Here is a 15,900-nt window from a genome sequence, read left to right as displayed (position 1 = left end):
AATGTTTTAGAAACTGTGTAAACTTTTCCAAATGATATTCACGATCGTTAAGAATGGCTCGTTGAGGGAGAAAAGATCGCACTTGAAAATGATATATTATGTATTAATTTGATACAAAAGAAAAAATAAACAAAAACAAAGAGACGTTCTTTCGGCGAGCTATCGTGAATTTCAGCGATCGTTTTCTTCGTGCAATTAATTTCCATGGAGAGATTTTTAGCCTGAGGCAACGGCTGCGCCACGAAAACGGGTCCCAACCGTGGCCTAATCAACATCGACGAAGGAGAGAGACTCGTTTTGGATGTCGTGTCTCAGGATTTTCGTGTTCCAAGGGTCGAACAAACGCATACGTTTACACGCACACGCACACGCACACACACACACACACACGTATATAATGTATATTTGAATTCGTTACGCGCGAGCTGCCTTGGCTCGCTCTCATTCATGTGTATATACGGCCCCGTATATATACGTATGTGTATATATACATTTGTGTGTGCGCGCGCGCGTTTGTGCTGCTCGCAAAGGAGCTCTATCGCGTGCTCGTCGTTATTTATGAGCGCGTTAAGCGCGTTCAACAATGTCGCTTGGTCAGGGCGCTTCGTGAGAGAGGGAAAGAGAGAAAGAGATGGGTGACTGGTCTCGAACGAGAAGAAGAAGAAGAAAAAGAGTAGAGAAAGAAGAAAAGGAGTCGGTGCATGGACCGAGTAAAACGCGTACTCGTAACTCGCTCTCGATATTATTTCTCTTTTTCCACGTTTATCTCGCTTCCTTTTCTTTTTTTCCCTCTCTTTTTTCTTTCTCTTGTTCTTTTTCTTTTCCTTTCATTTCATTTTTTTACTTTATATTATCGCCCGGTTCTTCGGGTGCAAATGTTTATGCGTAAACACGATTCACGAGATATGCGATGGGTGGTCGATCATAATTTTTCATTACCCACCGAAGAGAGAGAGAGAGAGAGAGAGAGTCCTTGCATTTCTTAAAGCGCTATTCTAAATCTCCATTTTTATCGGATTTTTCTTTTATTTGTATTTTTATTCTTATTTTTTTTTTTTTCTTATTTTCGATCCCGCGCATATATTCTCTCATCTTTTTGATACTCGAAAATACAGTTTGATAAATGATCTATAATTTTATTTCTTTTCCTTTTTTTATTCTTCTTCTTTTTAACGACGCATATTTTTGCCCGTAATAATTTCGTTACAAATTATTACTATGTAGCGTTAATAAGCGAGTATTACATTTCTCGACGCTTGATAACAAACAAAATTGATTTTCTTTTTTTTTTTTTTTCTTTTTTCATTTCTACTCGCAAAGAGAAGGACACGTTCGATCGCGACTCGTGAGAACACTCGTTTACTATATACTGACCCCTTGATAGAAATTTATGCCAACATTCGTCTGGCCTTAATTGTCGTTAACCCCAATCAATCGGCGCCAACCTCGGTTGACGGTTTCTTCGTCGGTGACTACTGCATCTGCGACGAAGAAGAAAAGAAAGCGACTCCGCCATCGTCCATTTCGATAAGATCTTCAAACTTATCGATAAAGATCTAAATGCGTTCTTTGGACCGCTCGTTAATATGGACGATAATGAGTCATCACTCGATGTTGAAAAAGCTCTGTACGTAAAAATTGAATTTCGAGTTACTCCGTAAACGGCGTCTCAAGGAGCATAAATCTCTCTCTCTCTCTCTCTCTCTCTCTCTCTCTCGTACTTAGCTTTTACAATAAAAGATATTTTCGACCGTATGTAAACTTTCTCGTACGGGAAATTTATAATCTGGCTTGATATTTTACGACCATCGTAAAGAAGATTCGAAGCTTTTAAATCGAAAGAAGCCTACTTAATACTTGGTGTACCACTTTGATTCAGCCAGGCAAATATCGTGCCCATAGATAGGCAACACTCCATACTTTGCCCAGTAATTATGATAGCGAGCGTTATCTATTAGCAGTATATACTTTTCTTTTCTTAATCTCTAGTAATGGGCAATATAATTATATATGCTAGCTCTAAATTACACTCATATATACGTAGAATGGTTTGGCTTTCACCGGTGGCTTAAAAAAAAAAATATTTCACCGATGAATGATTTTCCCTATTATAATTATCGACGATGTCTCAGGTGTTACATATTCTAAAGGCGCCACGTTGTAACATTTACATTATTATTATATTCATTCACATAAAATATAGAAGTTTATTAGGCTATTTGAAAGGAAGAGAAGTGAGAAAGAAAAGCGAGAGAGAAAGAGAGTATTAGAAAAAAATTACACGACATCGTAACCTTAACGGAGAATATATTGTTCTTTAGAAAATTATCTTTCTGTAAAATGTAAAAGATTAGCATCGTTTGACAAATTAGTAAGTTTCTCGCTTGCCTACATCCCTTTCTTTCCCTCTCTCTCTTTCTCTCTTTCTCTCCAGCATACGATTATTCCAAAGAACAACGAGCGGTACGCGGTTAATTATCATTCGAATAACGTTCCTCAGTGCCGGCCTGTCGGTGACTGCCCTTCTGCATGCTGCTTCTCTTCTCTACGAAGAAAAAGAAGGAACAAAAAGAACAAAAAAAAAATAAAAAAAAAAATGAAAAAAAAAGAAAAGGATGAGAAAAAAAAAGATGGAGGTGGTCCGCGAGAGGAACATTTTTATCGCTTTAAAAAGCAAAGAAGATAACCGAGAGAACTCGCGTCCGTCTTCGTGTCATTAAACTCTCTTGAGGAAAGAGGGAGAGAAAGAGATAGACAATGAAGAAGAAAGAGGAAGAAGAAGAAGAAGAATAAAGGGTCGGTCATCCAGGCCGGGCAGATGTCCGCCTTCGATCCGTCCCACTTTCTCAAATGCAACTCTACTTTCGAGAAACTCTGACGAATCCTCCGAGCGACTTTTTCTTCTTATCATTTATTTCCTTTCCTGTGATTTACGTTTACTCGCTTATCCAGACAGAGGCTTCTGTTTAAATATACTCTAACGTTTTGCTTCCGCCTCGAGTGTTCCGCGATGCATCTTTGATACTTCAATGTTGAAACGTTGTGATCGTTGATTTTTATTATTGTTTAAAAATTGTATCTAATTGAAGACTATCGATATGAGAGTGAGAATAAAAGTATAATTTAGTCATAGGATATTTGGATACTATATAAGATATCACGAAGCGATCTTAGGAACATCAGTTATCACGATATCAGCCGGAGGATAGGAGGATTTACGATCCTTCGAGCAGATGGAACGTTAAGGGCCGAAACTTCTTTCGGAGATTAACGTTGACGCTTCAGCCGGAATTTATCGTGACCAACACGTACACGCGAGCTCTTTCAACCCTCTTTCTCTCTTTCACTATATCTCTCTTTCTCTCTGCCTTCCCCACTTTCCCTCGAGAAACTCGGTGATTGTAAAATACTGCAGCGAAAACGTTGCTTCCATTGCTCTTGAGGGTAAATAAATCTGAAAGTTACACTGCGAGCTCTCGAAGCCGAAAGGTTTTAGGTCGAGATAACATTAACAACGTTCTTTTTTTTTCTTTTCTTTTCTTTTCTTTTCATTTTGCAAATCCCTTCGTACAAAGTGCTTATGCGCGCCCTCGAATAAATCTTATTTTTAGCCATTGCGCTTCCTTCCTTGGGTCATTCCGTTGACGAAGACAAAAAAAGAAAAAGAAAAAAATTTTTGACAAAAGTATGCCTCGGAATTAGCAGTCGATGCGGCTCGTTCGCCGAACGATCAGCTTTTACGCATTTTAATCTCGTTATTTGCAGAGAAAGTAACGGCAGCTTTCTTATACACCCAAGAACAGCCTCCCGTTTTATTTTCGCTCGGGCAAACATAGCGGTGCATTTAATTAACGACGGTACGTTTATGTTCCTCTGTTTCAGAAATTACCGTCGTTCTTCAATACGAAGCCCACGCGGGTGGATAAATCGAACGCCAAGAATGCAAACAATTCTACCAGCAACAACATTCACAATATGTCGATGCACGAATCACACAGTGCCATCACACACTCTCATGAATTTCATGGTACGTAGATAATTTTCGTCGTTTCTTCTTCTTTTTTTTATCTCCTTTTTTTTTTTTTTTTTCTTTTTTTCCCTCTTCAACAATTCAATAAACGAACAATTTACTCTTCTTATACTCCTTTTCACTCACTTTTTGTAAGTGATTTCATTGAAGTGAAAGTTATTTAATATTTCTTTTTCTTTTTTTTTCCCCCTCTCTTTTTTTATTCCAACAAATCAGGCGGCAAATTCCCTATGACACCTCAGGAAGCTGTGAAGTATTATGGATATCGACTTCCGGATTTCGAGCGCGCAGAAATTGAAAAATATTCCGAGATTTGGTACTTGGGTTTGTCGGCGAATAAAATTCACGGAGAGGAAGGTGCATCGCAAAACGGCGGTTACGATGACGAAAACGGTAGCTACAATAAAGTCCTGCATGATCACATTTCCTACAGGTACGTTGAATTTTCTCTTGCTCCTTTTCGCTATAACTTTCGTATGTAGAAATCTTTTCTACGTTGAAAATGCACATTTTTTTCTTTTTTTTTTTTCTTTTCTTTTCTTTATATGCAGATACGAGATACTAGAAGTTATTGGAAAAGGAAGTTTCGGTCAGGTGATTCGAGCATTCGATCATAAGGCGAGTCAATACATCGCGATCAAGATCATCAGGTATTTGGAATGTTCATACTCTTAATGAAAATGTGTATATTTCTTTTATTTTTAATTTTTTTTTTTTTTTTTTTTTTTTATTCCCCTGTTTATTTCGGCACCCAATATTAAAGACGAACATGCGTGTTTTTTCGTAGAAACAAAAAGAGATTCCATCATCAAGCACTAATCGAAGTTAGAATCTTGGAGCATCTGAAGAAGAAGGATCTGGATGCCAACGCGTCGCACAATGTGATACACATGTTAGAATATTTTTATTTCAGGAATCATTTATGCATCAGTTTCGAATTAATGAGGTAAATTAAATGTGAATGATTAGAGTTAATCTTAATCATGAGCGAACGAAATTTAATGAATTTTGGACATTTACAGTTTGAATCTGTACGAGCTAATCAAAAAGAACAATTACCAAGGATTCAGTTTAAGTCTGGTACGACGATTCGCTAACTCTCTGATTAGCTGTTTGAGATTGCTCTATCGAGAAAATATCATACACTGTGATTTGAAACCGGTAATTAAATTTTCATTTCGGACACGTAATACGTCTCCTAACATTGTTGTTGGATCAAAGTTATTAATAATCGAATGGGACTTGATCGTTTTACAGGAGAACGTACTTTTGAAACAACGAGGTAGCAGCTCGATCAAAGTCATAGACTTTGGCTCCTCCTGTTATAGCCATCAGCGTGTATATACGTACATTCAATCGAGGTTTTATAGAAGTCCAGAGGTGATTCTCGGTCTTCCGTACGGTACGCCGATCGATATGTGGAGCTTGGGTTGTATTTTGGCCGAACTTTATACGGGATATCCTTTGTTTCCGGGCGAGGATGAGATCGAACAACTCGCGTGCATCATGGAGGTACTCGGGCTACCTCCAGAACACATCACCAGTCACGCTTCGCGTCGCAGACTCTTTTTCGGTAAATATCATGTAGAACCGATAATGTCGGATCGAACTCTCTCGGTCAGAAAGAAAAAGAAAAAGAACGGATATGCGTGACATGATGATACTTGACGAAAGAAAATGTTGCGATATTACAGATCAGAAGGGTACTCCACGATGCGTGACAAACAGCAAGGGCAAAAAGAGATGGGCTGGCAGCAAAAACTTAACGATGGTTCTCCGATGTACCGATACACATTTCGTCGACTTCGTTAGCAGATGCCTCGAGTAAGTTGTACGCAAAGTTTGCGTAGCACCAAATTGGATTTGTCTAACTACTTATTATTTGTGAACTCGTTCTATAGCGATAATCTCTTGAAAAAAAAAAAAAAAAAGAATGGTTTAACTTAGAACGATGCCATAGAAAATACCAAGAGTACAGTACATTGATGATAGTATGTCCGCGTTGGTGGCTTACTCCACGATAACACTTGGCATCGGCGAGCGTGAAAGAAAAAAGAAAAAACAAGAGAGAGAGAGAGAGAGAGAGACAAAAAGAAAAATTTTGCTTTGTATTTCCCTTAGGTGGGATCCGAAGAAGCGCATGACCCCCGACGAGGCAGTGCGCCACGAGTGGCTGAGCTCTTCTTTCTCTCATGCGAGCTCCTCGTCGTCGTCGTCGTCGTCGACGATGACGTCGTCGACGGTGAACGCGAAAAATGGCAACAACGGTAACAACAGCAACGCTACGGCAGCGGTCGTCGAAACGTCTCAATCATCTCACGCGCAAACTGTAACGCGCCTGACGGTCAGCGAAGCGTTGCAGCTACCTTCCAACATGGAATACGCTCCGTACAGTCTCCTAGCTCTCTACCTCAAGCACGATAAACACATGAAGAGGGTCGGCACGTCGGAAAACTCGAAGAGCGGCGGTGCAGCGACAACGGACAATTCCAAGAGTAGCAGCAGTCTTGTTGTAAAGAGCAAGTTAAATGGTAGCGCGAGTAGCCATGCCTTGGCCAGTAGCGCTCAAACAACGACGTCCAGGCACGCCTCGACCGGTGACATAGTTTCTAGCTTGGACCCGAATCTCGACGACTCCGGAACCTTCCTTCCACCGATATTGTGAAGTCGGGTTTACGCTAGCCACTTTTAAACGTCCTCCGTTTGAGTTCGTTCTCTGCGTCCTTCCTCTCTTTCTTAGATCGAACGATTGAGCGATTTTTAGCTGGCAATTTTTCTTAGCTCCCCTCGGCTAAAAGTTTGTGGATCTAAGAAAGGCAACATTCTGGGTAGCGTCGTACATGTGGAATAGGAGAAAGAATTGAAGCTTCGAGTAAGAATGTTACTCAATAGGGTAGAGGTAGTATCGTGCAAGAAGTTAATGAAAGCGAAGGAAACAGGTAAATTTAATAAAGAGTTATTTCAAAAGAGAGCAGAGTATCATCGGCGACTCAAACCGATCATTAAAGCGCGTTTTCGTCATCATCATAGCGTATCATCAAAACAAAGTCATTATCAATCGATAACGAGTGAAGTTTTTCTTAAGTTCGGAAAGAGTACGCTTTCCAATTTCCTAAGAGCAATATCGGAAAATTGATTGTTTCGATAAATCGAACGTCGTCGTTGAAATGTAGGAACGCGTGGTGAGAGCGAGCACATGGTGTGTGCGCTTAGAAATGGCTGGCCCGTGTAAACGCGCTTGACGTTCTCGATGCCAAAAGGGCTTAGAAGATGTTTGTGTGTGTATATATATATATATATGTATATATATATATATATATATATATATATATATATATTTATATATGTATATATATTATCGATAAAATTCTCAGCCCCTCCCACTTAATATCGAACTAGCTACGAGGTCGAGATCGCACATCCAAACGTCGTCGTTTGGCTGATCGTAGCGAAGTACATGGGATATGTCGTTATTAGATCATCGCTTGGAAATACGATGGAACCTAAATTAAAATGCCGTAACGTCACTCGAGTATCAATCAAATTATTTTCTCGTTTAATGGAACAATCGTGTTCCCTCCATCCGGAATATATTTATTTAACGGTAAAGTTCACGCGTCAATATATCATGAGATTTCACGCGGTATAAATCATCGATATTAAACTGAGAAATTACTTTGAAAAATTATTCCGAATGATCGACATATTGTTCTCTAAGGAGAGTAACTATTAATGGTTCATCGATGTGATCGCGCGATATCATTCAATATAAGCATAACGTCGCGCTAATCGATGGTCTAACGAGATAATAATTTTTTCCTTTTAAGCGATCGCGAGGGCGAGCTTAAATATATTCTACTATAATTTAAAGATATCGTCCGTGTAGTGTGTCGAATGGATTTTTAATTACTTGTAGTAGGTAACTGTTTATGGCGATGAGAAAATATATAAGGAAGATAAAAAAGGTGGTGTTTGACGTTTCAAAAGATCGCTCCTTTTTTATCGTCTGATTATTTTTTATCATCACGTCGAGAAGATCTGAGCAATTTTTCGTAGCTATCAGCGGCTGCTAAAAAATCGCTATCAATAATAATGAGAATTTGAAAGGAGCAATCTTAAAGTGAAAAATAAAAAAGAAAAAAAAAAATAAATAAACGAAGCGTGCCCCAGTTTCGCGAGGCCTGTGTAGTAGTCTTATTGTGATATTAAACTACCACTGTCTTATTTAGATCTTTGGTAATAAGAAATAATAACGATCGTTAATGATTTCATTACTATTAATCACTAATATTTTCTTTATAATGAGTATCGCAAAAACAAGCTTATTGCTACAAGATTATAATTACATGATTAATGTGTGCAAGAGAGAGAGAGAGAGAGAGAGAGAGAGAGAGGGAGAGAGAGAGAGAGACAGAAAGAGATGATTAACATTGACGAAGAGTTTAATATTATCTTGTAGGATTGTACAGCTTTTAATTAAGTCTGCGATATATATTCCTGAGTAGCACGCGATTTGCTTGCGTAATCGAATACGTAAAATGCCAATTTCACTGAAATTTCCATATCATTTGAATTTTTCTTTATCTATATCAATAATGCTTCTTTTTTTATTATTATTGTTATTATTAATATTATTATTACTATCATCATCACTATTATCCTTACTTTTACTACAATTAATATTAATATTATTATTATATTATTATATTATTATCATTATTGTTCGTACGATTATGATATTATCAGTCATACGTTAACAACGCAATATCTTATGTAAAAAGCGATATCACACTTTATAAGATTGTACTTTAATTCACCGAGATTATTCATCGACGTCCAGCGTTTTTTGGATGTTGGCGCAAAAATCAATGAGATATCCAGGGAACAGTCGTCTTTAAGAACGCGGAATGGATTTAATGGGAGATTATAATACTTGTCTAACTTTCATGTCGTTTAGATGCGTCGATTTTAACGAAGTTCGTAGAACCACGAAAGATTGTATATCCGAGCTTAATATTCATAGTAGAATTCGAGAAAGAATTTGGCCCCCTTCAATCGAGACTCGAACGATCGAGGATTTCATTCATTTTTCTTCCGTATCTTTTTCCTTTTTCTTTTTCGAACTTATTCGAACTTATGCTTCGTCCGTCTCGTTCGATCGTTCACACTTTCATACGATTTCATACGATTTCATACGATTTCATACGATTTCATACGATTATATAGTCGGACCAATTGTGCTCTTCGGTCCAATTAAGAGGCTTATAGAAAATAAGCTTCGTCAAATATCAGCAGCGCTAGAGAACGATCATACGACATTGATTTCTTCACCTTTAATTTCTCCCTTTTATCTTCCTAAAATCCCTCTCACCCCTCCCCATTGGCTTCGAAGAAGATTTATTAGACGTTAACGAATGATCGATTCGCGTAGTATCTTTTCACGACTGATCGTTAGTTTAATTAAATTCTCGTGGACCACCATCTTTCTTATTCGAGTGTCCATTGAAAGAAAAGACAAAAAGTAGTAGATGAGTAAGTGATCGTAACAATAAACTCGTACGGTAAAACATAAAACAACAAAGTACTTGTAACAAGACTGACTGATTGTATACAATTTCATCACACAATTATCACGACGTAAATCAATCGTGTTCTTGCAAATTAGTGTCGTTCTCATCGCGTATATTTATACATACATATAAAAATGACAAAACGTTCGCAGATCTTCTAGGCTCTTACGTCGTGTTTCCTCGGATCTCCAATTAGAAAAGGTTCAAGTTTAGCTTATACCGCGCGTCCTATCCCCGTGTCGTTAATTTTTATCACGATTGAAGCCAATTCTTCTTTACTTAATAAAATTTCGAATCTGCGCTACTCGGAAAATTAGTTTTCAACACGTATCGTCGTATATATGTCATTTGAAACAATCCGCGTTCGTTGCAAAAATAGAAAAGAATAAAAATGAAGTCTTTTTTTAATAAATAAATAAAAAAAAAAAAAAAAAAAAAAAAAAAAGAGAAGAAAAAGAAAAAAAAAGGAAAGAAAAGGAAAAAAAAAGAAAAGAAATTGCGAATGTCGATGGTACAACGGGAATACATACATACATACGTATTCGTAATTCAACAAAATTACCGGCATTATTTATCGTTGTTGTCTATTATATCACGCCTAATTACTGTTCCCCTTATTTTTCTTTAATAAATTCTATCGCAGCGTTCTTCAATTTGCTGTTCGCGAAATATCTAAACGAGGAAAGGGAAAGGGGGGAGAAAAATGAAGAAATAATGAATATCTTTTCGCGAGATGGGTTCGATGAACTCGAACGAAGAGAGGAGTTTGCAACTTCAATGTTCTTAGTGACTAGAAAGAAAGAAATCGAAAAAAAAAAGAACAGATGAAAAGGAAACCGAGCATACACAGTAAGGGAGATATCAAATTCTGTATAAATAACGTTTTAGTAATATGTGTGTATGCGCGGATCCTTGAAAAAAGGTACGTATGATGTGTGTTGTGTGTGTGTATGAGAGAGAGAGAGAGAGAGAGAGAATACAGAAGACCGAAAGAAAGAGAGAGGGAGAGAAAAAGAGTGAAAGAATGAATCATATTTACGCGTACATGTATATATAATATATCCATACATATATATTATACACACTTGTGCGCGTATTACTTTGCATATACATATTATATACAAGTATGTATTAAGAGAAATCACGCAAGCAAAAAACGAGTTAAATATTAGTAATTAACATAGAAATAATAGAAAATTAAGTAATATAACCCCATAAAAACTCGGGGATACCCTAAACAAAAGCAAAAAAGGAAAAAGAAGAAGAGGAAGAAGAAAACAAAAAGGATAATTGTACAGCCCTAAGTTTTTAGTTGTGTTCATTATTATATACAGCGGGATCAAATTGTATGTGTATAGGAGACACTGTTGTATAATCTGCGTCGAAGAAACGCATTCGCGCACAGTCATATACGTGTATCCGTGCGTAGGTCCGAAAAGAAAGAAAGGAATGAAAATAAATTTGATAATGGTATCGATCCCGATTTCATACACGGAAGAAAAATGCGCGATGAAAGAGAGAGGGAGAGAGAGAGATAGAGAGAGAGAGTAAAATACTTTTATCGATCCGCACAAAGAGAAAAAAGAAAAAAAAAAAAAAAAAAACAAGATTGCGGATGAAAAAGGGGCGATTGCTCTCTAGTCCTGAATTATTATGAACGAACGTGATCCGAGTTGAAAGGGGACGAACATGATCTTAGAGACATATATGTCTTAACGAATGTGTAACAGAAGAAAGATAGGGAAGAAAAATTGTCTCTGTGAAAAAGAATTAAAAAAAAAACCCCCCTCCAGCGTGCGAGCGAGCGTGCGTGCGTGTAAAAGGCTCTAGCGTATATCTTCTTAGAAGAAAAAAAAACAAAAAAAAAAAAACAAAAAAAAAAGCAAAAAAAAAAAAAACAGTTTGTAAAACCAATTATCGAGTTAACAACGTGGATAGATCGTCTTTAAAGTTAGATAGTAAAACTCTTGTATGCGTGACGCGTTCTAAGGAGAATAGGTAAAAAAGAAAGAAAATGAACTATCATCGTCGGGCGAACGAAGGACACGACCACTTCCTACAAACTTCACTCTCCCTTTTTATCCCTCGATGCTCTCTCTCGAGTTTCGACAAGCGACATCATCAAAAAAGAAAAAGAACATAAATAAATGCGCGACCCGGTCTTTCGAACGTCTTTCATTTTACTTTGTGTAGTAGGGCATCGTCGAGAGTAGAAGGACAATCATAGGAGGTAGTTGTACGCCATTTTGAATTTGCGCGTATTTAATGAGGCTTATTTCATCTGAATCTTTTTAGAACGAGCGTCGCGTAGAATAATCGATCCTGACGAGTTGCTCCGTCTTTGAAGAATGAACGAAACGTTTGTCCCGATCCTTAATCGAAGACGAGATGAACGGAGAGAGAAAACGAAGGATTGAAGGTCATTTGTTTCTCTCTCTCTCTCTCTCTCTTTCTCTTTCTCCTCTCCATCCTTATAACCATCAACTTCTTTTTATCGGGTTGTCCTTCATCCTCCATATTTGCCAAGGAGTCCGTTGATCAATCTTCAACCCTTCGTTTTCTTTTTCTCTTTCTCTCTCTTTCTTATTCGTGTCAGTAAGAATGTGAACGAATCGAAAAGAGGAAAAAAGAAAAAGGAAGGAAAAAAGGGAGGGAGGGAGGGAGGTAGAGAGAGAGAGAGAGAGAGCTGCGAGAGACGATGCACGATGATTTGTAATTTTCGCGTTAAAACGACGGGACGGTCCCTTGTGTTACGCGTAAGACCGTCGTGTAAGTGCGAATCGTCGTCAATTTATGCCTGCAATTTTAATTATAGCAAACAAGAGAGAATTGCTAACGATAAACGATTATGATAATGACATTAGTATAAAGAAAAGTATATGTAATGATACGATACTGAAGCATCATCATCTTTTGTATCATTTGTTCGTTTGTTCTTATCTTACTGCGTTTGTCTTTCATTATTAATGCAATACCAAGATGACTCGGTTTCGACTCGGTATCTTGTGTGTAAATATATACTAATAAAGAAAATTATAGCGAACGATGGTTGAATTTGTTGTTTGATCCCAATTAATGGCAAGGATTTCAATGAGGTATAATTCCAAAGAGAATATTTCTCTATAGCGATTAGAGCAGTTTATTTAACATATTAAATACGTGATTCGTTTAATCATAGAAAAAAAAAAAACAAAGAAAGAAAAAAAAACAAAGAAAGAAAAAAAAAGTCAAGAAAGAAAGAGAGAAAAAAGGCAGTATGCTGTGCATACAAGTAAGTACAATATGTATATACATCAATAGTTGGAACAACTTTTTAACTATAAAATTTAAAACGGAGCTGTGAATATTACTCGTATACAAGCTCTGAATGGAAATCGCGAAATAATAGGAAGGAACGTCGATATCGTAAAGAAAGTAGAAAAAGGATAAATGGATAGGAGAGATTACACCGAACGATAATGTATATTAGATAGACCGAAGGCACGAGAAGATTCGCTATTATGCCACAAGAAATATGAAGTACGTATTATCTCGATGAAGAAGCGTCACATAATTCGCTTAAAATATGTATCTTTCTGATAATAAAAGAGGGGTATTAATGAACGATAGACTTTTGCATGCGAAAGGAGAAACATGGATAAGTAAATCAGCCCATAATGGGATCCACTTGTTTTAAAATGAGGAAGCGACTGTACGATTTTTTCACAATCGTGCTACCTTCTTCTCTCTCCTTTCTGTGTCTTGCGCTTCTCCTTTTTCTCTTCCTTTAATTGCTTCTGTTTCTCTCTATAATTTAAACAAGTATCGATTATATTCCTCTCTTGTATTGAGCGCATAAAGAGAGCATTAAAAGCTTACCTATCTTCCTTATCCTTTTCTTTCTTTTTTTGACTTTCTAACTTTGCTTTCTCTTTCCTTTCTTTTTCTTGTTGCGCTATAATAGCGGCATTCAAATTCTTTTCGATACCGCAATCTCCACCCCCAGCACCGTCTTCTTCCCCATCTCCCTCGCTATCACCTTCATCGGACATTTGACTATACTGGGCCAATATAGCCTCGCGTATTCGCCTCTCCTCCTCCGTGTAACTTCTTTGAATGGTAGTCGGAAGGCTCTGCGATTCAAGCATACGTGCCAATCTGACATCGACATCCTCTGTTGGCACATTAGGACTGGCAACTTCCTCCGTTGGTAACCATTCTGCCCAAGCATTTAGGATTTCGGTTACATGCTTGCTTATATTGTCCTCCTACAAAAGATATATATATATATATATATATATATATATATATATAATATATATAAATATATGTATCAAGTTTTCTATCCTCTTATTAACTACTTATAAACTCCTTTGGCTGAAGTGTCATCAATATAACATCCTATCGTTTCATTCTGTGCGTACAATTATACCGCAATACACACACATATATACTCGCATATGATATATTTAATAAAAAATTATTTCCAAGTTATTTCTGATACGTTAGGAAATAAACAAAATAAAGAATGATAATAATAAATTCCATGCTAATGAAATCATATGTTACACAAAGCAAGATACTTTCGTATTATATCTCTTTAAGAATGTACATGCCATATAAACGCATAGCTTCTGCTATTTTTGACCGGCTAAGAAATCTCTCGTCTACGTACAGCAAGCACATTCTAACCTTACAATCCGTGCCGTCCTCACCGTTATGCCCGCGAGTATGCTTTCAAGCGCCTCGACTTTTTCATCCTCCGTTTCATCGCCCTCCAATATTCCTTTGATGTAAGATCCGAAAACACCCTCGTCCGTATTTAATGCTTGTAATTTTTTGCTTAACCAGCTATCAAACGAATTCGTCGCGACCGCCATGTTCGGCGTTTTTCCAACGCCTCTGATTGGTAACACTCGAATTGTCCTATATTACCAACTATTATCATTCTTAATTATTCATAAGAATACGCTTAAACGTTATTGAATACGTTCAATTATTATTTCTTTAAACGAACGTTTTTTATACACTGGAATTGTAGAGAAACGATGACGAGCTAAACAGAGATTTGTCTCGCACGTCTTCCTACGAATGGAATATTTTGAAAAATCATATTTACATACATCATTAAGATATTATTTTCATTAAACGAACAATTGAACGATAAACAGCAATGGTCCCTCTATCGTATCTCGAAAAGTACCATTGATATATATTTCGTACCGACGTTATTACGTCGTGTTCGTAAATCAAGAATATATTCTGCCGTACTTTTTTCCTTTGTCGTTCAACAAAACGAGATCATTTAATATGGAATTAATGAGATTGGAGGATTTTCTTGTTTTCATGAAAAAATTCATTCACCATCATTTTAGTTTTTTTAGAAAATGTTAAGAGAAAAAAAAATGTGACTTTATGTAACGTCTACTTTTAGATCATACCACCTCGCAGATGGCGTTGCCGTCTGCTCGATAGAACACTTCTTAGTCGTTCGCATTTTGCGACTTACTTGTCCGTTCATTTTTGCGTATTGTCTTCGCGTAAAAATGAATGTGATCGCGAGATCTGCGAATATTTCACCGTATTTGAAGGCAACGGTGACGGTTGTATCAAATGGAGGAAGAACGGTTGCTGCGACTGGTAAAGCTCAAAGACCACCAATTGTCGTTCCTGCTTCCGTCATACCTATGATAAGTGATACTATGCAGCAGAACATTATTTCTGGAGTTGTAAGAGTTAGCTCGAGTATCTCAGGTTGGTCCTGATCCATTCCGTATTTCCATAAATTACGATACTTTGGTCTCTTCGATACGTTGAACTTTTTCATTCGATTATATAACCGTCGCTTCAGTGCACATTAACTCGACTATGTAGATTTCTTTCGATAGATTATGGTAAAGAAAAAAAAAAAAAAAGAAGAGAAAAGGTAGAAAATTACATTACTGATACATAATTTACACGTCTCACGCCTTAAATTTATATTTCTTTAAACAGCACCCACGCAAATACAGCAGTCTCGTATGGCTCATACCGACATCCAAGTACCAGATTTCTCGCACTATCGCAGAGATGATGTTAAAGATTCATATGCAAGCAATCGTGAAACTGCTGGGTCAAGAAAAACATTTTCTTATGTTTTAGCAGCGGGTATAGTCTCTCTCTATCTATTTAGAATATACGATAGATCTTACGTTATATCAAAAATGTTATTTACAGGTACTGGTTTAGCTGCCGCTTATTCGACTAAAACAATAGTCAATGAGCTTGTGGCAACCTTAAGCGCAGGTGCTGACGTATTGGCATTGTCAAAGATAGAAGTAA

The 15,900-nt window shown here is 37.2% G+C and overlaps 3 protein-coding genes across 4 annotated transcripts in view; 2 read left to right on the top strand and 1 right to left on the bottom strand.

The window, feature by feature from the left end:
* The window catches only part of LOC124424490 (dual specificity tyrosine-phosphorylation-regulated kinase mbk-2-like), a 123,961-nt gene extending 111,318 nt beyond the window's left edge, over window positions 1–12,643 (top strand). For both annotated transcript variants that reach the window (XM_046963623.1, XM_046963622.1), the window contains 8 exons: window positions 3,883–4,027; window positions 4,247–4,463; window positions 4,582–4,680; window positions 4,818–4,976; window positions 5,053–5,191; window positions 5,288–5,603; window positions 5,725–5,854; window positions 6,152–12,643. In XM_046963623.1, the coding sequence (XP_046819579.1) occupies window positions 3,883–4,027; window positions 4,247–4,463; window positions 4,582–4,680; window positions 4,818–4,976; window positions 5,053–5,191; window positions 5,288–5,603; window positions 5,725–5,854; window positions 6,152–6,695 (1,749 nt within the window). In that variant the 3' untranslated portion in view covers window positions 6,696–12,643. The remainder of the gene's footprint in view (window positions 1–3,882; window positions 4,028–4,246; window positions 4,464–4,581; window positions 4,681–4,817; window positions 4,977–5,052; window positions 5,192–5,287; window positions 5,604–5,724; window positions 5,855–6,151) is intronic.
* LOC124424496 (coiled-coil domain-containing protein 43) lies at window positions 11,435–14,658 on the bottom strand. Its single transcript, XM_046963644.1, has 3 exons — window positions 14,295–14,658; window positions 13,459–13,847; window positions 11,435–13,386 (listed from the first exon to the last, which is right to left on the bottom strand). The coding sequence occupies exons 1-3, from the start codon at window positions 14,457–14,459 to the stop codon at window positions 13,314–13,316; spliced, it is 627 nt and encodes a 208-aa protein (XP_046819600.1). The 5' UTR covers window positions 14,460–14,658; the 3' UTR covers window positions 11,435–13,313.
* A 378-nt stretch (window positions 14,659–15,036) lies between these two features.
* Window positions 15,037–15,900, top strand: part of LOC124424494 (cytochrome b-c1 complex subunit Rieske, mitochondrial) — a 1,346-nt gene continuing 482 nt past the window's right edge. Inside the window, exons 1-3 of the mRNA XM_046963641.1 lie at window positions 15,037–15,333; window positions 15,574–15,726; window positions 15,796–15,900. The exon at window positions 15,796–15,900 is cut by the window's right edge and continues 73 nt beyond it. Of these exons, the coding sequence (XP_046819597.1) occupies window positions 15,126–15,333; window positions 15,574–15,726; window positions 15,796–15,900 (466 nt within the window). The 5' untranslated portion in view covers window positions 15,037–15,125. The remainder of the gene's footprint in view (window positions 15,334–15,573; window positions 15,727–15,795) is intronic.

Source organism: Vespa crabro, chromosome 5, assembly GCF_910589235.1.
Source record: "Vespa crabro chromosome 5, iyVesCrab1.2, whole genome shotgun sequence".
Lineage (NCBI taxonomy): Eukaryota > Metazoa > Arthropoda > Insecta > Hymenoptera > Vespidae > Vespa > Vespa crabro.
This window is presented reverse-complemented; position numbering and strand designations above follow the sequence as displayed.